The sequence below is a fragment of the Colias eurytheme genome, chromosome 32 (assembly GCF_061535395.1).
Source record: "Colias eurytheme isolate Ceu_HAF_F1 chromosome 32, ilColEury1 Martin Lab GWU primary, whole genome shotgun sequence".
Lineage (NCBI taxonomy): Eukaryota > Metazoa > Arthropoda > Insecta > Lepidoptera > Pieridae > Colias > Colias eurytheme.
In genome coordinates this window covers 3,733,068-3,757,745 of record NC_143011.1, presented here as the reverse complement: position 1 = coordinate 3,757,745, position 24,678 = coordinate 3,733,068, and the positions used below count along the sequence as shown (strand labels likewise).

Sequence of the window (24,678 nt, the reverse complement as noted above, 5' to 3'; positions counted from 1 at the left end):
GTGATTTTCAAAAGTTATTACAACAATTTATAAAATTCAATCTTATAAATAAATAAATCGAAAATTCAAACTTAACAAAAATATTTCAAAATTTTCATTTGACCTAATATTACCTATGATATCAAACATCTAATAAGAAAGTATTTATGTAGTTACCAACTTTTCATCTATACTCTTTTATTATTGTGTTTAATTTCAAATCTTTTCTGATATTTGATGCCTTTAGACAAACAGTTCTTATAACCTTTTCCACGATTTTATTACCTTAGGACTTTATACCCATAATTTAAAATCATCAAGATTATATTATAGGGATGGTAGGGGGTTTGGGGGTCTAATGAAATAACGGACGACCCCATGACGATTAGAATGTATGTCATACAATTTTAGTACAAAACAATGTAGATACCACAAGCTACAAATGTATTTATTGGGCGATATAAGGGTATTATATTTAATAATTATCACATATGGGCACACGAAAAGATTTGTGTAAATATAGATTACTTATAAGATTCGAAATGTGATTTCGTATGTAGATATGTAAATATAGGTTTAAACAAATTCAAATGACCCGCGTATCTTAGTTATTAAATAGCTTATGTTACCTATTATAAATACCAACACAATAGCTGGTTAAATCTGAATTGATGGTCATTGGTTAAACTTAAGTGTTTTTATTAAAATTGAGACATTTTAATAGCTAACATTTAATTTCTGTCAGTTTTATCTGCAAAGTGTTACCTCACATGTGTTATAAAAATATTATTTCATCCACTTTAAATTTGTCGATAGTTTTTTATTGTTTGGATGAAATATAAAATCAACCGCGCTTTTTAACACGCATTTTGCTAGTAAACATCAAATTTTGTAAGGCCACCTAGGTTTAACCAATGTCTCCCGATTAAACTTCGTTCTAGCCATTATAAACAAGGTGCAGCCTCGATTCATATTATGTGGGTATCACTATTTATTGGTATAGAGTTTTTCAATAAGTAAAAAATGATTAATAAATAATAATAAAATAAGAGTTTTTCAATAATAATAAGAGGCGTAGGGATGTGACGACCCCACCGCCCACGGGCTGGATAACTGTGTGACAGTAGTTATCCAACCCGTGCAGCCAGTCAGTACCCATTCCCAGCAAGTGTGCAAACCGTGCTTCAGCTGGGGAGTACATAGGGTACTAAAAATATATGCAATTAACGGTTTCCTCGGGGAAGTGGGCGACCCTCGAGTGTATAAAGCCTGGTTAATGGATGGCAGACAACAGAATACGATCAGGGCCGCTTCCTGGGGGTCGACCGACCCGACCACCTGGTTGGTCGAACCCACCATCCCCACCAGTTAGCTTGACGACAGCAGGGCCGGCAACGACCCAGCATGACCCAACGACCTGCTGAATGACCGCCAATACGGCTTTCGACGTAATAGATCAACTGGCGATCTTTTGGTGCATGTGACTCATCTTTTAGGAGAAGCCGTTGAGGAATTCGGGGAGGCCCTTGCGGTCTCTTTGGATATCTCAAAGGCTTTCGATAGGGTTTGGCACGATAGCCTCTTAAACAAGCTCCCCTCTTATGGAATTCCAAGAGACCTTTGCACTTGGATCGCTGATTTTCTGCAGGACCGGTCTATACGAGTTGTTGTTGACGGATGCTCCTCCGAGCCAATGTCGATCAATGCCGGCGTTCCGCAGGGGTCCGTTCTCTCGGCAACACTGTTTCTTCTGCACATTAACGACATGATTGCTCCCAACATGTTTAGTTATGCAGATGACAGCACTATTGTCGAGAGATATAAATCCAGTGCCCGTACTTCAAAGGTTGAAATTGAATGTCTTCGGGAGGAAATGATCGATCGCTTAAACCTTACACTTCAGGCTGTGTCCGATTGGGGCGATGCCAATCTTGTTGGGTTTAATGCAGCGAAAACTCAAGCGTGTTTGTTTTCCGCAAAACGGAGTTCTATATCAACTACTCCGACCTTCCGAAATGTGCCACTAGTAATAGCCGACTGTCTGGAGTTGCTTGGTGTCTCCCTTTCGTCTACACTCAACTTTGGGCAGTTTATTGAATCCAAGGCCCATCTGGCCGCAAAAAAGCTCGGAATTCTGAACAAGGTCAAGCAGTACTTCACACCGGGACAGCTTCTTAACCTTTACCAAGCTCAAGTCCGTTCGTGTGTGGAGTACTGCAGTCACTTGTGGGCTGGCGCCGCTAAATGCCACCTAGGGGCTTTGGATTCAATTGAAAGACGTGCCAAACGTATCATCAACAACCCTTCCTTAGTTGAAGCTCGGCTCTTGAGTCTTGAGCATCGTCGTGAGGTGGCATGTCTTTCGGTGCTCTACAGATTGCATTTCGGAGAATGTGCGTATGGATTACACAATTTAATTCCTCCATCTCCATTACATAATCGTACCTCGAGGCGCTCCGAAGGATATCATCCTTTTATTGTGGATATCCCCAATATTCGAACTCGCCGCTTCGAGTCTTCCTTCATCATAAAAACAGCTAAGCAATGGAATTCACTCCCTAACACCATTTTTCCTAAACAATACAACTTGGACCTCTTCAAAGCCAGGGTGAATAGGCTCCTTCTAGGCAGACGTGCAACCAAGTAGGCCACATCACCGCTTCCCATCAGGTGGGATTGTGGCCAAACCTCTGCCTATTGTTAATAAAAATAAAAAAATAAAAAAAAAAATGTGGAGTCCGCTACTGGTGGAAACAGAAAGACTCGCATGAGATGGTCAGTAGACCAAAATAAAAATGCCATGCGAACATATTATAGGGCGACTGAGGGTGAAACCAACCGGACTGGATACCGAGTGAGACTGCTTCGCGAATTCAACACCTTGGAACCCAACATCGCCCTCACTGAACAAAATCTGGTTGACCGAGTTCGATACATCTTGCGCAGGAACATCTTTAGCGCCTCCGAACTCGAACAACTAGGATGTGCGGCTGTTTCCGCGGAAGCCCCTGAACCGACGCGCGTTGATGACCCACCCGATGTGTCAGTCCTTTATGAGGAGAACACCGGGGTGGAGATCAATGCGATCGGAGCGGAGGAAACTGAGGAAATAGCTGCCCAGGACATGGAAAAAATCAGGAGAGAGCTTGAGGAGATGATCTCTCATTACCGAGGAATACCGGTTAAGCAGCGCTCCCAGCTTCCTCGCGTTCCCTACAGAGCGTCGTAAATTGTTTATTCCTGTAATTTGGCATACATACTGATTTATCATATAAGCAACCAATAAAAATATATATTTTATACCTAACTATAGATGGCATCGATACGAAATTTCCGGCATAAGCTTCCAAAATCTACATACTAATACGTGCTTATTGAAAAACTCTATCTAAATTTCAGTGACACTTTCTACTTAGTCGTGTCTTGAAATAAAACTAGAAGATAAGGTACTTGAATAAAGTACTTAAATAAAAAAGTGGGATATTTCAAGGGCTTGCACACAAGTAGATTGTAAAGATTGTATATCATGTACACTGTGAGTACGTTATTTGTTCCTATAGAGCTAAATTATTGTTCATTTATATCTAGTTCATTCATTCATTCATTCATCAGCCCAAAAAAATGAAAAAAAAAAACAAAAAAAAAGTCACGCTGTCTCAATATTATTGATAAGAACACAATAGAAACACACTAAACTGTCTAGGTTAATTACCATAAAAATCATACTAATTGTATTCTAGTTGATAAGAAAAAAAAACATAATAAAATGAAAAAAAAATCACCCCGTTATTACTTATTATTGATAGGAACATTACAAATTGTCATCACACTATAATATCGATTACTCTAGAATATATTGTAAATTTTGTAAAAGTTACTAAATAAATAAAAAAAAATACAAAAAAAGTCATGCATACATCATTACTCATTATCGATAGCAACACAATGGGGATTGAACACAATATCGATGTGAATTACTTAAAAAAATAGTTACTAAGAAATAAACTTCTTATGGGCACTCTTCACAATCTTCGCGTCGGCGAGTAGTGCCTCTACTACGTTGAAAATGTTTAAATATCTAAAGTATTAAAATACATTTATTTTATGACTTTTTCGATTACGATATTGAAAAGTAAAAAGGGGTTTACAATCCCGATTATGGTTTATTTTCTCTTTTGTGTTTCAAGAAAATGTCAAGAAATTTAATTCAACACATCAAAGATAACTTTATGCATTGCTGCGTATAAAAGTTACATATTTATTAATCAATTCCTTGAACATAAATAACATTTGAACGTTATCGACGAATAGGTGTTTCAAAAGTTCAAAAGCTAATCTTAATTCCATCCACCAGGTAAATAATAAAAACATCACATAACTAATCGTTTAACAATTACTGGAAATACAAAAATACCCATTAATTAGAAAACATATGAAGCCTAGAACTTAAAGAAAGATATTCGATCGAAATCATTATTCATAAATCATTCTCATTCATGACGTCATTGTAAATATAACATTTAAAAATCATAAACTCTGGTGCGTATCACAATATAGTTAAGATTTGATGGGATTATGTGCACAACACTTATGATAGTTAAGTAATATAAAGGATTTGATGTATCCTATTTGGGGTATAAAAGACTGTCCTAATAGATATTATAAGTTAGGTAAGGCTATTTTAATTTTCGTTAACGTTAAAATCCAGTCAAATTACAGCCAGAAGCATCTAGAAGTAGCAGAATTCAAACACCCCTTATTGTGACAGGGTTAAAGCAAATCGCGCTTATAATATAAGAACATCATAATAGGCGTAAGAATCTGTAGAATTCGACATGTCATTGTAGAAGATATAACATGTAACGTGTTAATAAAAACGTATATAAAGCAAACATGTCAGTTTCACAGGGGTCTGTCTTTATTGTTCATGCAAAATATAACAAAAAAATATATATAGATTCGATACAAGACTGTTTAAATTAAAGACAATCTTTTGGCGTATGTATATTTCAAAATTTCATCAAGTTCCTTTATAATTAACAATAAGTAATTTTTCGTTTTTGACGTGACAACGTCTTATAATTCGATAAAGCTGGCTGCTCGCACGAAAAAACATGACTCATGCGGCGTTACCTCGCTCTGACTCATCTGAGGCGTTCCATGTAAGGCTTGAAGTGCGAGCGAGAGCGCGGAACGAGCGACAAAGAAGCACAATCGGACGTTGTCACGTTCAACAGCTATCGTCAGTAAACCGACTTTACAGACAACCAATTTTTTTGACGTGACAACGTCTTATAATTCGATATAGCCGGCTGCACGCACGAAAAAACATGACTCATGCAGCGTTACCTCGCTCTGAGGCGTTCCATGTAAGTCTTGAAGTGCAAGCGAGAGCGCGGAAAGAGCGACAAAGAAGCACAATCGGACGTTGTCACGTTCAACTATCGTCAGTAAACCGACTTTACACACAACCAATTTTTTTTTATTAACACGTTATACAGACAGGACAAGCCATCATATACCTAGTTATTATATTATAAGGAGACACTATGATCATACTCTACTATAAATCTCGAGTTATAACCCAAGCCAATGAGTGGAGGATTGAATGAAAAAAATTGTACTATCATTTTATGTTCAACATCGTTCCAATCAGTAAATAACGGTACTTTAATATACTTTTTGCATACGTTTAACTTGAACAATGTATGAATTTTGGAATATAACACGTCCCGGAAAGTTCATTGAATAACAGCTTACCCTAGAATAGCCTTTTTTGGTGTACTTCTGTTATCAAAAACCGTAACAGTTACACTTATTTAAATCTGATGAAAGTGTGAGTGATTGATATTCCATTTGTATATACAGATCCATCTATATAATAATTATTAGACATTAATTGATTGAAATATGAAGCTGGATGAAATACACGATTTAAAATAGAATCGACACATATTTAAGTCTTCAAAATTTTTTGATGAGTGGTGTTTTGTATGTGAACCATTACGTTTTTGGGGTTTTAATTTGTCACGTCTAATTATATTATGTACTTTCAAAATTTCAAGGTCATAAGACTGTTAGATTGCACTACATGTGTTCATTAATTAGTGTAGGAGATAATCATCAAATTAACATACTTTAAATGTACATAAAATGTAAAAAGTATTCTAAGAGTTATTTGTTCAATACTAGAAAACTAATAAAATTGATCGACTCAGGCCAAACATCCTGATAAATAACTTTTTAATAAATATACTATCTCATGGGAAGATTTCACAAGAAAAATGTTAAGTAAAGAAATATAATGAAATGTATGTGTCTCATTTCCCTCAAAAAGATTTAGGACTTAACTTGATATTCACTGAAAAACATACTTTTTTAAATGCAAATAACGTGTGAGAACTTAACTAACAAATTTTCTGGAAGGAAGAAGTAAAAATAGCAATATTATATTAATTGCCACAATAAATCCAAAATTATATTATGTGAATTAATTGTATTTGTAGAATATGTATATATGATATAGTATATATTTATATAATATTAAATATATGAAAGTTTATTCATTCGTATAAAACAATTATATCCACGTCTACAACTAAAACGTTAAAGAGAAAAGCAGTTTTTGGATTATCCTCTTAAAATAAAAGAAACAAAAAAAAACGTACTATAAAATGAGACCACAATAATTAAGAGGTATCTGGTATTACACAAATCACTTGTAATGTATCATAATACTTGTAAATATTGAATGCTCAATCCTACGGTGCTTACGCTTCGCTGCATCTCATGAAATCATTTGCGCATTTTAGGATTGCCTCTTAATTATACTACTAAGGGTATTAGCGTCTTCAAAACTGCTCTGTTTCGCATTTAGTATCTCTTCAAGGCAGGGAATTTGCAATTGTATGCCATAATTATACTAGTTACCTATACTTAAAAAGCTGCCTACGAAATTAACAAAGCATAAATATTATGTTCAGCCTGTACTAAAAAGGTTTCTTTAGTGCATAAAATCCAGAGTAATGCAGTTTAGTCGTAAGATCATCCTACTTCGATTATTTACAACTGCTACGTTCGTTACGCTAAGCTACGTATGCTACGTACGTGTCGTAGCATACGTAGCTGCTGCTGGCGTAGCAAACACACATAGGCAAACGCTACGCAGTTCAATTTGACAGGCGACTCGCTGAATTAAGAGACGAATTACGCAATTATTAAAAAATCTATATAATCAATTATTGAAAAATATATGTCGGAGACGGTCAATAGCGCGGATGTAAAACGACTCTAAGCACGAGTTCCGGGAGGTGGCAGCACAGTGAAGTTGGCGGCTTACTTCATGCTTGTACCGGGTCGAGCCCGTGAAGGCTCGCCCTCGGGACGGCACTTCACATTCGAACATCGAAGAGTTCGGACCTTCCACTACTAGGAACTGTTAACCTTTTCTTTGCTAGTGTTTAATTTAAATGTGTAACGTAACGGTTATTAAGTGATTGTATTTAAAGTGATTGTATTAAAACTGACATGATTAAAAAGAGCAACTATGGAGTTTCTTGCCGGTTCTTCTCTGTAGATACTGCTTTCCGAATCGGTGGTAAATAAAGAAATGATTGAGTTTGAGGTGTTTCTTTGCTCGATTACCCAACGCAACGCCCACAGCTTGAAAATAGATTCACATTCTACACCTTGCTCCGACATCAGAATTGGGATCAAATCGAGCAAATGAGAAAACACGTGGCGATAACCTCGATACGATATACGATAACCTGATTAAAAGTCAAAGCGCCGCAACCACGTGGCACTTCGATCCAGTTTCAACGGGAAGAAGCATCCTACAGATCTACGAGCATACGTGTCACTGAGCAGCCAGTGACAAAGGGAGAGCTCGTTATGTGCGGGCAGGGTGGCAACTTCGCCTCGCGCTGCACGGATGACACTGCCGCTCGCATCACCGCGTCGGAAGCCGTATCATCGAGAGCAGCGCCATGTCATCATGTCGTGCACCGTGCCATTGCGTCGAGCGTCCGGCTTCGAGCATCATGCGTCGATCGTCGAGCATCATGCGTCGAGCATCATGCGTCGAGCGTCGAGCGTCATGCGTGGCGCCATGTGGTGCTGCATCCATACTGTGCGCCGCGGCACCAAGCTGGGCTCCGCGACACCACGCCAGGCGTTGCGCATCCACGCCAGGCGCCGCAATACCACGCCGGGCGTCGCGCTACCATCACTACTATCAACACGTCGAGCCTGAGATCACCGGAACCAGAGCGACGTGTCGACGTGTCGTGCAACTATCCTTCAATCTCATACAAAACCGGTCAGTAGATAACATTTCACTTTGAGTGTACAGTCAGATAAAGAAAATAGGATTTCAAAATGTAGTAACTTATTCGAAAGAAAAAGAAATTTATTGCCAAAAACATTAGTTACAAAATTTATTTTAAAATTAATTGAGGAAAATGGTCACAGCCTCGGCAAAATGCTGCACAAAAACAGTGCTGATTTACAGGTTGTACCGAATGTAACGATTAGATTTTGTTTTAAAAGTTGTAGCCTACAAGACCAGTGTATAGTTAAATCTGTTATTATTAGGTCATGCGATATTGCGTTACGGTTTTGTAGTTAGTTAAAACTTATTCCACTACATTCAGCCCATCTTAGTTACGCAGTGATAAATTAACAGTACCTATTTCACTTATTCAGGGACGGGTTTACTTTAGTAGGTAATTCACGTAATTTTAAAAATACTTTGTGGCGTAAGCACTGCCATCAAGATAAATTAAGTAACGAACTGCTTTAATGTTTGTTATTTTGTGAGCTAACACTAAAGAAAGAAAGCACATTAATTTGTACACTGCATCCAGATTCTTCAATCGAACGTAAACAATAAACATTCACTTGTCCGTGTATCAGAACAAAAACAGTATGCGAATTACTTTTAAATTAGTTTCTTAACTACCCGCGTTAGTTTCTTGACTACCCGCATTAATTTCTTAAACTACCTGCGTTACTTTTTATTTAGGCTAACCCTTGACAAATAGCAATTAATTGCTACACAAAGACAGCCTTATTGCTATTCGATTAAAAACGAAAAGTAATGCGTTAACTACTGCATTAGAGGTTTAAAAACTTTTCGTAGGTTTTATTTAAGGTGATATTTGAGGTAATTTCTTAAAATAAAGTTGTGAACAATTCACAGTATACAGTTTTTACGATATGAAGTTTTATGAAATGTTGCAGATTTAGTTTTATCGAATAAAAGGTAAATCGAGGCATTTAGTTTTGAATTTTTACAGAGAATTTATTAGGTCCTTATTTAGGCAGTTCATAATACAATGTCACAGATAATTAGCGTGTGTTCAAATAAACATCTGGCGTAAGATAAATCTTATAATTGGATCTACATTTGGTTTTAGTACATTAGATTGCTTTAAAATTAAGAACTCGTTAACTATCCCATCAACGTTAGGTTAGTTAAATGTTAAGATATTAAGACGGTTAAAAAAAAAAAAGAATATGAAAATAATCTTAAGGTTAATAGCGCCTTTACAGTTTACATACAATCGTCAGATAATGTCTGTTTAATTGAATAGAGAAAAGAAAAACCCATCCAGGTTTTCTGAAAGTTTTTGAAGTGAAACTTCTTTATCGGGGTTGGACAAAAATTTAGGGTAACATTTTTGCGTTACGCCGTACGCGTGACATTTTTGCGTTACGCCATACTCGTGACATTTTTAAGGTCATAAAGAAGTTTCACTTCTTACGTGTGTACTCTAGTACACGCATACATTTTTTTTCTTATCCCTATCACGCGTGATTTGACATATTTCTGTAAAGTTGCATATTGTAAATTATTTTTTGAAAAAATAAGGTCATAAAGAAGTTTCATTTCTTACGTGTGTACACGTACGCGTAGCACACGCACACATTTTTTTTTTTTGGTTTTTAGCTTCAAATAAGTCCTAAACGTGGAGTATTCGATAGTACCTAATCGATTTACATTGTGTGCATTTAATGTAATTTCTTGATAATAGTTTTTGTGACTAGCTGCAGTTTGACGTCAACTGAATACATCAATTAGGTAGTTGTACAGTAGTTGTTGAGTAGTTCATTCTTATTACGTTGAAACTAAAATTTAGCTCAGCCCTTTTGCCGTTCGATATTAGATTCACAGATGAGTTTAAGCCTACACTTATTAATTGTTTTAAGTTGAGTTTTCAAAAGTAAACATAACGTTAAGGAATTTAGCCATATGCAAATTGGCCGATAAAAAAAAAAAAGTTTTGAAGGGTTTCTCGCGATTTTTTTTTGTAGGCAGATATTATGTTATCACATGATTACTTTAAATTCAAGTTGGTAAATATTTAGTTGAGAATAAGCTTTCACCACTTTTTGAGTGTTTTCTGCGGTTCAGTTACGAATTATTCGTTTTAAACTTTTTAAGATGTTATTTTTGTGCTGTTGTCACATTTGTTTGTCAATGATCATAACAACAAAATAAAACTGCTGTTAACATTTGAGCAAGCTGCACAGGCTAGCACAATGATAGATTTGGGAGGTATAGTTCAGTAGAGTTCTAGTTGAGTAGGGTTGTAGCATACTGATAGTTGTGTTGAAAGACGCAGCTGGTAATAACCCTTTTGCAGATTTATCACAGCTGGCAATATCATTATTATCACTACCACATTCCAACGCGGAAATAGAACGTGTTTTTAGCCAAATGAATGTCGTCAAAACTAAGCTTCGCAACCGTTTGTCGGTAAAAACTTTAAATGCCATTTTATACATAAGATTCGACCTAAAGAGGGCAGGAAAATGCTGCTACTCTTACACAGTTCCGGATAATGTACTGCGCTCTATAGGCACCAAGGAAATATATAGTCTTGGCAATGAGGCTTCCACGTCTACGTCAACATTATCGGCTGCGGATGAAGACCAAGATATTAATATTTTATTTGATAATAACACACTCCAGCCAGCAGTTTTACGTATATTATCAACGCATACACCACTAGCACAAGCAGTAGATGTTGAAGCGTGTCTTGTGCTATGTGAACTAAATATTGAAATGTTGACACCACTTTCCGATAACACGTTTTTGATCCAAAGACTGATTGTTTGAGTTGTGGCGGGTTTATTAGGTTTTTTAAAAGTTAGTATTAATCTATTGTCCTCCTCATTCCTCAAATGTTTTGTGACATTGATATAATCAGAAAGTGCAGTAGCGGGACAAATACTTATATTTTCTTTAAAGTATGGAAGTATAAGAAGGGGTTGATCTCTACCCGGAGCCGAAGTTTTTATCAAGTCTGTTATGAAAATCTTAGCTCCACTGTCTGAGAAATAAATATTATTAAGATTGATAAGGGATAAAGTTTGGACCCGCTGTGCTGTACACAGCGCAAGTAAAATTACTATTTTTTTAGTCAACTGCTCCAAATTAATGTTTATATTAGGAAACCAGCTTGAGATATGGTTCAAAACTAATTGTGGGTCCCAAGAATAATTATTGTATTTAGGATTACTGGGTTTCAATTTGAATGCTCCCTTTAGGAGTCGTTTTATGCATTCATCCGACCCGATATTATTTCCTAAGATTAAAGACAAGGCAGACCTGTGCGAGTTTAAAGTACCATATGAAGCCCCTTTGTTAAACTCATTTGTTAAAAACGATATAACTGTCGCTACTGTACTTTCAAAATTGGAAATATTTCTATCTAGACAAAATTGCCACCATAGTTTATAAGTTACGTTATATTGCTTCTTAGTGTTACTGGAAAGCGATGCCAACATTAGTTCGACAGCTTCCGATGGGATGTTTCTCCGTAAGAAGGCTTCGCGGAGAGCCTCGCTGCAGCCAGCGTAAGGTGTGAGTGCAGTGGGCGCGACAGGTGACTGAAATGAGAATGCGTTAGATTCGTATCTGCTTTAAACTTGGAACCCCTACCCTTTACGAGAAAGCTCTGCCAAATGACTTCTCATTTCTTTGCTTTTAGGGGGGGGGGGGGGCAATAAATGAAATGTACAGACTATACGGCTCTGAGTAAGTAGTGTGTATTGTGTATCAAACGTAACATTCAATTATGTATTGTGTTAATTTTATTTATTACGGATTCAACATCAAACAACTCTACGGTAAGTATCAAGGTGCGTATTAACTATAGAGCTATTGCACGCCTCATAAGCGAAGCGTTGAGGTGGGTACTACTGTCACTTCGCGCAAAACATCTGATTTTTCAAATTTAAAATGTCTTTATGTATCATACATTGCACTTGTAAGATAATACATACACACACATATTAAGAAAAAACACTATTTTTAACGTTCATGATATTTTTGATGTCATTTTTAGGGTTCCGTAGCCAAAATGGCAAAAACGGAACCCTTATAGTTTCGTCATGTCCGTCTGTCCGTCTGTCCGTCTGTCCGTCTGTCACAGCCGATTTACTCGGAAACTATAAGTACTACAGTGATGAAATTTGATGGGAATATGTGTTGTATGAACCGCTACAAAAATATGACACTAAATAGTAAAAAAAAGAATTGGGGGTGGGGCCCCCCATACATGTAACTGAGGGATGAAATTTTTTTTTTCGATGTACATACCCGTGTGGGGTATCAATGGAAAGGTCTTTTAAAATGATATAAAGTTTTCTAAAAAACATTTTTCTTAAAGTGAACGGTTTTTGAGATATCAGCTCTCAAAGTCGTAAAAAGTATGTCCCCCCCCCTCTATTTTTATAACTACGGGGTATAAAATTCTAAAAAAAATAGAGGTGATGCATGCTAATTAACTCTTTCAACGATTTTTGGTTTGATCAAAGTATCTCTTATAGTTTTTGAGATAGGTTGATTTAACTGTAATTTATTATATTTGCTGCTACGGAACCCTTTGTGCGCGAGCCCGACTCGCACTTGGCCGGTTTTTGTTATTTAAACTAGTTAAAAAACAGTTTAAAAAAGTTCTGTCTTGGACGTCCGTGTGTCTGTATGTGCGGATCCTTTTTCTTGTTAACACGATAGCGACCGAAATACTTTACTAATCGAGTCTTTTTTTTTCTCTTACGCTTGAGTATGCTCAGGAATAGAACCCTTTCATTTTTCAGGGTCTGATTCGATGTGGTTTAATTGTTATTAAATAAACAAAAATAATAATTAATAAATATTTATTAAAAAAAAATTATGAGGCGTGCACTTTTGGATTTTCCAAATTATTATTTATTACCTTACCTAATACCTATAGGTATGTTATAGCTAATTGCTGCTGGGCGCTGGCTGCGATTTCGTCCATGTATCTACTGAAAGGTTTCATGACATAATATGAGCACAGGGGAATAAAATAAAAATACCAGTATGTACATCCAAAAATATTTATTTCAATTATTACAAATTATCCTTAATCTAATTTTGAAAATCTAACACTGAATTAGATTCCTTACAATAATATTATTCAAATTAATAACAAAATAACGTATTTTACGGCTAAATTAATATTGAACTAATTATGTAGTTAAAACACGAAAGCGCATTACCTTGTTATACCAGCTGCATTAACCAAAAATTTTATATGATACAATATTTTCAACTGATATCGAAATGTACGAAAATAGTAGGATTTATTTTGTTTTTTTTATTACTATACTTCATAAAGACACAATTAACACTAGAGCGCACGCGCGTGGGACATAGGTCACCCAGTGCTATATATTGCTAAATATTTTTTTAAACAATCGTGCTTGAGTGTTGTTGTCTCAGGTATTCCCCGACTACCAATCACCGGACATTTTAGCAGCGTATCAGCTTCCTTGGTGCAACGAAGTGTACACTGCGAAAATATAAAAGTACATGGGTGACGCAGGTCCCCCGCGCGAGCGTTCTAGGAAGTTTTTGAAATCATACAATTACGAGTGAAAATCAAGTATACCGCTTTTATTTGTTACTGCTCTTATGATCAATTTATACTTTTAAGAAATTATTAATATATGGGTAACGAAAATCGAAATAAAATACTCATATTCGAGTGCTAGGACATACTTATTTTTTATCCATACTATAATATTATAAATGCGAAAGTAACTCTGTCTGTCTGTCTGTTACTCAATCACGCCTAAACTACTGAACCAATTTTTATGAAATTTGGTATGGAGATATTTTGATACCCGAGGAAGGACATAGGCTACTTTTTATCCCGGGAAAATCCCGGAAATCCCACGGGAGCGGGAACTATGCGGGTTTTCTTTGACGGCGCGAGCGAAGCCGCGGGCGGAAACCTAGTTGACAATAAAATTTTATTGGATAAGAACAACTTATTCTTAAACTTTATAATTAGATGATTATTTTTACCAAATTTGTAGTTTCCAAAGTAAAAAAAACTGATTGATCACAATAAGTAATAAATTAGTTACTTTTCACAGAGGTTTATGTTTAGCTCATAATTTAAGTAAAATGAGAAAATATTGATATTTTTTTGTTTCATCACTTAAAAATAAAGTTGATTCATAAATAAGTACTTCGTTTACTTTTTTAACTACGATTTTTATGAAAAAAACGTGCGTCGTATTGGGTGACATATGTGACCCACGCGTGCACTCAAGGAAAATTTTAGGCGCGAGCGCTCTAGTGTTAACTCGTACCTACTCATAATACGATACCTTGGAGTTGGAGCGAAAATATTGTTTGTAATAATTTGGCTAGGTAACTAATTATTGAAATGAAAATAATAATTAGAAAAATGCATTGTGAAACCGTTTTAACCCGGCGTCATTGAGGTTGGGTCAAAATGACCCGGCTTGTTTAATGTTTGATTATATTTTTGTTAATATACAAAATAAAACTAATAATATCTATATATGTTTTATTCTAAACTTGCACCCAAAATGATTCTTACAAAACTTTTATCTCTTAACATCTACATAGTGAATAATATCTGAAGAATGAAGCGATGAAATATAATATATGATCAAACGAACTTCAGAGTGAAGTTCGATCATTATTATATGAATCGCTTCATTCGAAGATATTAACACCCACCACACCCTAACCCAAAGTTTTGTAAGATTACAGACTCTAAAAATAACGAATATCGTACAAAGCGAGCAAATACTTGTCAGGTCGTAATACCCACAATTAAAAAAAAATAAAATCTAAAGGCGTGCGTAGTTGCTAGCATTGAAAAAGGGAACTACATAGTAAATAATATCTTCGAATGAAACGATTCATATAATAATGATCAAACTTCACTCTGAAGTTCGTTTGATCATACATTAGTACATTTCGCATTCAAATCATTCAAAATTATTGTAAAATACACGATGAAATTCGAAAATTTAGTTAAAAACATACTTTGTATAGAACGAATTGTAAAAACGCGTTCACTCGACCTAAGTAAGTATCTAATATGATATCAATAAACTAATCTGAATTATTACTGACTCTACAATTCCTATTTTCATTAAGTATTCCAATTATCTTAATATTAGATACCCAATCTCGATTAAACGCGTTTCTATCTGTGCTTTTCCGTAAATCATTGTTTCATTTTCGAATGTCACTTTTAAAGTAACAAAACACGGCTGACCTACCGTGTTTCGAACAAAATGCATGAAAACTTTCATTAGTAGATAGTTAAGTCTTGTATTTTAAAAGCATGCAATAATTTGTATTTCATTCAAAAACATAATTCGTTTATCGAAACGTTTTTTGCTTAAAACGGTTTCACAATGCATTTTTCTAATTATTATTTTCATTTCAATAATTAGTTACCTAGCCAAATTATTACAAACAATATTTTCGCTCCAACTCCAAGGTATCGTATTACGAGTAGGTACGAGTTAATTGTGTCTTTATGAAGTATAGTAATAAAAAAAACAAAATAAATCTCGTGTAGAGCCATTTAAATCTCGATAATTATTTCTATTAATATTACCTATAGGTACAAACTTTTAAAACTGTCAATTAATGTCAATTGCGCGGCAAATTTGTATTTTTTTTTTTCTTTTTGAAAATTTCATCATCTGTTGTTTTACAGTATTTTTCTATGAAAATATGTGCAGTTTACAATAAAAACTACGTATATCGAAACAATACAGCTTTGTCTGAATATTTAACTATTGTCCTAGTGAATCATTTTCACTATCGTCGAATCAATTTAAAATTCGATCAAGTGCGTTCCGTTTCGGAACGCCACAGATAATAAAATATAGATAATAAAAGTGGCAACGCCACAATGTCATGGTGGTATACATTGAGGATACAAGCACTATAAAGAGATAAGAGAAGCCCGAAAACCATATTCCTGTATGTTCAGTTAATACAGGAAAAGTTATAGGTGGTCAGTGGCGATATTTTACGGCATGATATAGAATTTTAACAATTTCTATATCATATAATATCAAAATAATGTAGATAAATGCTAATGCTTCCTTCTAGGGAAGCGCGCTCCATCATAGGCCACATCTCAGCTTACCATTAGGCGAGATCGTGGTCAAGCGCTTCCCTATCACACAATAAAAAATAAAAAAATAAATAAATAAATAAAATACAATGAGCCGCAAAGATTTTATGAAAAAATTAAGCACAGATTTGAAGGTGCCTTGGATGCAAATACGACTTTTAAAACTGTCAATTAATGTCAATTGCGCGGCAAATTTGTATTTTTTTTTTCTTTTTGAAAATTTCATCATCTGTTGTTTTACAGTATTTTTCTATGAAAATATGTGCAGTTTACAATAAAAACTACGTATATCGAAACAATACAGCTTTGTCTGAATATTAAAATATTATGTTCTCAGTTCAATTACATTATTACTATTTTCGTACATTTCGATATCAGTTGAAAATATTGTATATTTAGGAACAGAAGTGGGAATGAAATAAAAAACACAACGTTACAATTATTTACAAAACTCGTTAATAACTTTATTAACACTAATACCATTTAAATTTAAAACCAAGAACACGAAATACAAAATACAAAATTATAAAATAATTTTACACTAATTCCACAATAATTTCTTTAAACATTACAGTAAAAAAATCTTATACAAAGGAAAATAACTAGGCAGTTGACTTCACAAACGGGCAGAGTTGTAGTATGTCAATTGACTCGCGACGAATGGTGCCGCGAATGAGCGCGCCAGCGCTTTTATCTGCAATCCGCCACCACTTGTCATCCCCTCTATTGGCGCTGTTTTAGTTTTTGTCTAACACGGCCTCTCCTGACTGGAGGACGTCCTCGTTCTCCTTTGTTTTATGCGGAGAAGTACAGGCTCCTCTCGAAGTGCCTGATGCAGGTTCAACAACAACGACTGGGTCATTTGTGGACTCCTCATCTTCAATACTGGCAGCATCTGGGAAGGATTAATGATAAGGTATTAGCAACTAATAAACATTACACTCCCCTTATAACAGGTAAGCGCAATACACAGAGAGGAAGCACTACGTTCGCTATCTCTGACACCAATGACAGTATAACATGGGCACAACGTTCGCGTATTATACTTTACGCATATAAAATAAAACGACCATATGACATAGGCACGACGTTAGCATATCATGAGTCCAAAACAAATGACGTATAACATAGGCACGACGTTAGCATATTATACGTTACGCATATAAAATAAAACGACCACATGACATAGGCACGACGTTAGCATATCATGAGTCCAAGACAAATGTATAACATAGGCACGACGTTAGCATATTATACATTACGCATATAAAATAAAACGACCACATGACATAGGCACGACGTTAGCTTATCATGAGTCCAAGACAATTGTATAGCATAGGCACGACGTTAGCATACTATACGTTACACATAGAAAATAAAACAACCACATGACATAGGCACGACGTTAGCTTATCATGAGTCCAAGGCAATTGTATAGCATAGGCACGACGTTAGCATACTATACGTTACACATAGAAAATAAAACAACCACATGACATAGGCACGACGTTAGCTTATCATGAGTCCAAGACAATTGTATAGCATAGGCACGACGTTAGCATACTATACGTTACACATAGAAAATAAAACAACCACATGACATAGGCACGACGTTAGCTTATCATGGGAAAACTATAATTTGTGACATAGGCACGTCGTTCGCTTATCACAAATTAGGGATCAGCTCACCCTCAAAAAACGCAGCACATGTCTCAGGAGTCCACTCCCCACGCCACGGCACCATGAATTCTGTCGCAGCTTGCGTCGATTTGCCATAAGAGCCCTCCAGTAACTGCAGCTCGTATCGACCGTGGGGAAGCGTTTTGACCACGCGATATGGGCCGCGCATACCCGAGTCGAGTTTGCCAGTTGTTTGAGCCTGTTTTATAACAAAAAGCAAAGAATTAATTTCAAATAACCGTGATGCCTTTCGGCTAGCATTCACAGTTTTGTCTTGCCAACGTTGGTTATATTTTTTTTAAACGCTCAGAAACACGTTGTCTACGCATTTCTCGTAATGCGTCGCGATTGGGACGAGAGCCTTCTAGTGCGATGTCACCAATGAGGTAACGTAAAACAGGTCACGCAGCTTTAATACCCACCAATAGATTCAGAGGTGAAAAGCTTGTAGTTTTCTGTTTTGTAATGTTCAGAACCAGCTGTAGTCGCCATATGACATCAGACCAATCATTTTGTCGGTGATTGCATTCTATACGAACCATGTTGAGTAAGGTTCGACAATAACGTTCAACCTGCCCGTTTGAATTATGCATCTCTGGTGTTATGAGATGCATGTCAATGCCCAAGTCAGTAAAAAGTTTTGTTATTTCTGAACTCTGAAACATTCGACCCCGATCTGCCACAAATAATTTTAGAGGTCCCAAACAAAGAGATAACATTATAAAAAAATATTTTTAATTCAGTGGAATCTTGACCAAACATAGGATACAAATTACAAAAGACAGTATTTGGAAAAATGTGCGTTTTTATGTGCTATACATATCAAACAATGGTCAATGTATTTTTTTTTACAAATAATAACACCAACCAGATAGTGTCTATAATTTTGCAAGGCCTTTACAACGGCTAAAGTTTCAAGTTTCCAGCTCATAGGAATGATACCTTGGCTCAGCACCTTGAGTTTGTTTACTGAAGTAACTCACCACCCGCTTATGCCCCTTTTCATGAACCTGAAGAAGCACTGCACCATATCCTATACAGCTGGCATCTATATGAACTTCAATAGGTAAAGCCGGATCATACATAGCTAACACAGGTTCACTGGTAAGATGAGAAATAATTACTTGGCGTGCTTCTTCTTGTTCACTACTCCAAATAAAAGGTACCCCTTTTTTCGTCAACTTTGTAATAGGCACAGCCTTTATAGCAAAGCCAGCTATGTAACGTCGAAAATAACTTGAACTGTCTGGTTTGTTTAACGGTCTTTGGAATCGGTGCTTCGACCAAAGCTTTAATCTTTTGACCACTCGGTCGTACCTGACCCTGACTAATCGTACGTCCCAAATATTCGATTTAAGTAGATAGAAAAGAGCATTTCTTTAAATTTATGGAAAACTCCGCGCTTGTAAGAGTTTTAAGAACTCTACGTAAAATCGACAAACCCTCCTCAACCGTACCGCTCATAATGAGGACATCATCGACGTAAACTAGGGCTTCACGATTTAATATATCGGTGCCAATGATGATTGGTGTATTCATCAATTTTGAACTAACTACGTGTAAATCTACTTCTAAAGTAATTTCATTAAACTCTATTGGTAAAGTGACAAAATAAGTCGATTCAATTTCCTGCCCACCAATACCACGCAAGATCCTAAATGCAGGCATTCGCGCACATTTCAAATGCTTTAATAATGATAAGGAAAATAATGATATACTAGAGCCGCTATCGATTAAGACATCGACTGGGATTCCCTGGATGACAGCTACAACAATCTTTATTCTTACTGTCCGGGTTTTCTTCGCAAAAATTAACATTGTTTGTATTACGTGCCTCCCGACTTTAATTTTGCAAAACACGCCTCAGTTTTATGGCCGGGCTTTTTGCAGAAATCACACAATACAGATTTATTCGAATTATTAATAGAAAAATATTTATGGTCATTACTTTGATTAGAAAGAATCGACTTAGCTTTTTTAGAACAATTTGATTGTGTATGACCATGTTGACCGCACAAGAAACATTTCTGTTCGTTAAATCGTCGTTTACGATTATTAACTACATGTTCAGATTTTAAAGAACGATCATAGCGCGACCTGTGATCAAAATGTCTGTTTGAGGAGGAATTGGATTTAACGTAAATTGAAAAGAATTCAACCAATTCATTTGTCGTTAGCTTTGCATTAATGGCTGCAGCGCGAATCTGCGGATCCGTAATCCCTCGTATTATTATTGCAGATATAAGTTCGTCACTTAACCCCCTAACAACACGCAACCTTAGAAGAGAGCGACGAGCATAGTCTGCATACGTTAGGTATTTATCAGAATTGGTACTCATAACGTCATATAAAATATTCGCGATATCAGGTTTCTTAGGACACAAAGGTTTAAATTCTTTTTTAAAATTGCTCCAACTACGGTCTGATGTTACCCATTCATTGAGCCAGGTCCTAGCATCTCCCTTTAAACAATTACCTATACGAGATAGACACTCATTATCATTCCATTGATTTATAACCTTAGCGCAATCGACCTCCTCACACCAGGTTTCTATATCGTTTATACTCGGATCAAAATTTGAAATGTAATAAGATTGGCTCAACCTCACCGTCGTATTGATTGATCGTATAGCATCAACAATACGATTAGTAGCGTTACGATCGCAGCCGACTGTGGCGCTCCCGGAATGTCCCGGTGAAGAAGGGACCGCCGACCCTGAGTGCGCCGCAGGCTCCGGATGCACAGCGACGGGCTCGACGATCCGTGACCTCGGCGGCGTTGTTGTCACACCGCCAGTGTTGGATCCTCGTCGTGACGGAGAAGAGTGACGTTCTTCTAACGACTTTAGTCTATCTGAAATTTGTTGCATTTGTTGTGTTAATGCATCGTTGAAAGGACTATACCGTCGTCGGCTGCGTATAGGAGGTGTAGCACTACGATTCCTAGAACGGCTTCGGTCTTTGTGCTTCTTATTAGGCATCTCGTACGTAATTTTTTTTTTTTTTTACAATGGAGGAAAATGTCGATACAAGGAAACGATAAAAATTAAATATGAAGAAAAAAAAACTATTAACTTAATATTTCGTTAACGTAAAGAAAAAAACTAAGTTGCGGGTACATTTAAAAAAGAATACGTATCGTACTATACAAAGGTGAAATAAGCGTAATTAAATCATATGCTGTAATTTTGTTAAACAAAACACATAAATCACAAAAGGTTTAAATAAATGCTTCAATTACTATACCAAAGCTGCTTTAAGCTATAAATTGATAAGAAGCTCGCTTCTCCTTAGATAGCAAATGATCGGAATATACTCACCAAAATTTTGCGTTATATACTTAGCCACACAACTACTATTTTAATTTCACTTAAACGAAACAATGAAAAGTTTATAAAGTATTATTGAGGGTAATTTAAAAGTGTAATGAACTAATTCGTTTGAAGAGTCAAACTGCCATTTTCAGAAAGCAAACGGTTAAGGACGCGTGAGAATCACTATCCCTCTTCTGAATTTAGGAACAGAAGTGGGAATGAAATAAAAAACACAACACACCACTTTCCGATAACACGTTTTTGATCCAAAGACTGATTGTTTGAGTTGTGGCGGGTTTATTAGGTTTTTTAAAAGTTAGTATTAATCTATTGTCCTCCTCATTCCTCAAATGTTTTGTGACATTGATATAATCAGAAAGTGCAGTAGCGGGACAAATACTTATATTTTCTTTAAAGTATGGAAGTATAAGAAGGGGTTGATCTCTACCCGGAGCCGAAGTTTTTATCAAGTCTGTTATGAAAATCTTAGCTCCACTGTCTGAGAAATAAATATTATTAAGATTGATAAGGGATAAAGTTTGGACCCGCTGTGCTGTACACAGCGCAAGTAAAATTACTATTTTTTTAGTCAACTGCTCCAAATTAATGTTTATATTAGGAAACCAGCTTGAGATATGGTTCAAAACTAATTGTGGGTCCCAAGAATAATTATTGTATTTAGGATTACTGGGTTTCAATTTGAATGCTCCCTTTAGGAGTCGTTTTATGCATTCATCCGACCCGATATTATTTCCTAAGATTAAAGACAAGGCAGACCTGTGCGAGTTTAAAGTACCATATGAAGCCCCTTTGTTAAACTCATTTGTTAAAAACGATATAACTGTCGCTACTGTACTTTCAAAATTGGAAATATTTCTATCTAGACAAAATTGCCACCATAGTTTATAAGTTACGTTATATTGCTTCTTAGTGTTACTGGAAAGCGATGCCAACATTAGTTCGACAGCTTCCGATGGGATGTTTCTCCGTAAGAAGGCTTCGCGGAGAGCCTCGCTGCAGCCAGCGTAAGGTGTGAGTGCAGTGGGTGCGACAGGTGACTGAAATGAGAATGCGTTAGATTCGTATCTGCTTTAAACTTGGAACCCCTACCCTTTACGAGAAAGCTCCGCCAAATGACTTCTCATTTCTTTGCTTTTAGGGGGGGGGGGGGGGGGGCAATAAATGAAATGTACAGACTATACGGCTTTTAAAATATAAGTCTGGTAAGCGAACTAAACTTTGCTGGTTTAGTTCTTGCTATATCGCTATCCGTGCCTGCTTCTCGTGTTTACGGGTGAATTAAGTTTATCAATAGTCATAAATGCAATGCTATACAGAGGATATACTGCATTTAAAACATGACAAAGTCTGGTAAGCGAACTAAACTTTGCTAGTTTAGTTCTTGCTATATCGCTGTCCGTGGCTGCCTCGCGTGTTTACGGATGAATAAAGTAATGTCCTGTCTTCGCATCCACAGCTAACTGTCCTATACTGTCATAATCTTAACACAGATTCATTCGACATAGCTCCCCACGAGCTCAGTTCTTCATTTTTGCACTCGCACAACTGTGGACAACACAAGAGCAATGCCTCCATTGGTAGCAGTTACAATCAAGGGCTAGCAAGGCAGGCTAGCCATATTACGGATGTTGGAACAACCGACTATATTTAGGGCAATTTTCTTTGTACAGTGTAACGTTTAGACTGTCGTAGCATTCCTACGGAACAAAGATGGGATCAGATCTGCATCCTTAATGAAGTTTATCGAAAGGAGATACTTTCAGACGACGATAGTATTCAAAATCCACCATATTCCTGAACATAATAATGCATAGTTAAGCTTATAATCTCTCTTGCCATTATCCTGCAGCAGAATTCCTTGGCGATAATTTGTTCTCGTTAGAACGAGCGAGGTTGTTACGATAATATGAGAAATCCTGTCAGTTAGAGACCTGAACGACGCGATAGAGTACCGCTATTTCAGTAGTAGTAGCACCTAGAAGGGTGAAGGTATTCTGGAAAGCGGAACTGAAGGCCCGGTCGGCAGCACCAGCCACCTAATAGACAGTGTTCAGTGCTGCACCACTATAATCTGCAAAATGACTCTGACGGTATGAAAATGTACCTACCGTACACGAACGTACATTTTCAAAATATCAAATGATATAGTTGGAATAAAAATCCTATTTGCCTCCGTCTACCCAAAAGACATACGGAGTAGCTAGTAGTAGTTGGTTGAATTAGAATAAAGTACCTATAGTTAAAATCCTTTGTTACTGACTGGATAAATTTGGCTCTTTTCCTATCTGACGTTCATATAGCTGTTGACTGCCTAGTGTTATGCACAAACACAATTGAGTATTTGAATAAAAAAAAATTATTGATTTTTTTTATGTATTTTGAAACTTTATTATTAATAATATTGATATTTAATACAAATAACTTCAAAAACATTTTTTTCCGTTAATTATAAGCAATTAAAAATTGATGAAATTTAAATTAGAATCACGTGACTACAAACGCGCCATGACTGGTCACCATATAGTTGTGACGTCATAATGTTATAACGTTTACGGCTATTACAATAATATTGATTTATTGCTAAGATACGATTTGTTTGTTGGTTCCGAATTAGTTAGTTAGTTACGAAAATAATATTCTTGATGTTGATATATTTATGATCACCGATTTTTGTCAGGAGTTGCCTTTGTAGTATTCGTACATAATGGTACAAAACGATAACTTTTGAGGTTCGCCATTTTTAATATAAATTTAAATAATATAATTAAAATTAATATAATTAATATGTAATTTAATAATGACAACAAAATTAAATAGATCAAAACCCTGTATTTATTATTAACACGCTTTTATTAGCTTCATCTGTATGTTTGTATGTAACCGACTCCTTTCGAAGTTTCGACCCGATTTTGACCCACTTAAAACCGACGGGTTTTGTTCTATCAAGGTCCGATGACAATACAATAATATCATAAATTTATCCTTTTATACTGATAAGGATCGCCAGGATCAGCTTAAAACATATGTTTGTAAGTAACCAATTCTCCTTTCGATTCGATTTAGACCCACTATAAACCGACGGATTTAATTTAAATTTTGTATACTTATAAAAACCCGGTAACAATACAATAATTTCATGAATTTATCTTATTATCCTGTTTAGTTTTTCAAACTACAATACATATTTATTTTTCTATCAACTGCAATGAGTGAAAACTAACATTATG

At 36.0% G+C, this 24,678-nt stretch overlaps 2 protein-coding genes and 1 pseudogene across 2 annotated transcripts; 1 reads left to right on the top strand and 2 right to left on the bottom strand.

The window, feature by feature from the left end:
* Positions 1 to 1,255: 1,255 nt before the first annotated feature.
* On the top strand, positions 1,256 to 3,208 carry LOC149895188 (uncharacterized). Its single transcript, XM_090119178.1, has 3 exons — positions 1,256 to 1,346; positions 1,476 to 2,622; positions 2,797 to 3,208. Exons 1-3 carry the CDS (start codon positions 1,256 to 1,258, stop codon positions 3,206 to 3,208), a joined length of 1,650 nt encoding a protein of 549 aa, XP_089975304.1.
* Positions 3,209 to 16,875: 13,667 nt separating this feature from the next.
* On the bottom strand, positions 16,876 to 18,835 carry LOC149895187 (uncharacterized; annotated as a pseudogene).
* On the bottom strand, positions 16,876 to 21,112 carry LOC149895186 (uncharacterized). The gene has a single exon (XM_090119227.1). It carries the CDS (start codon positions 21,095 to 21,097, stop codon positions 19,943 to 19,945), a length of 1,155 nt encoding a protein of 384 aa, XP_089975353.1. The 5' UTR covers positions 21,098 to 21,112; the 3' UTR covers positions 16,876 to 19,942.
* Positions 21,113 to 24,678: the final 3,566 nt, after the last annotated feature.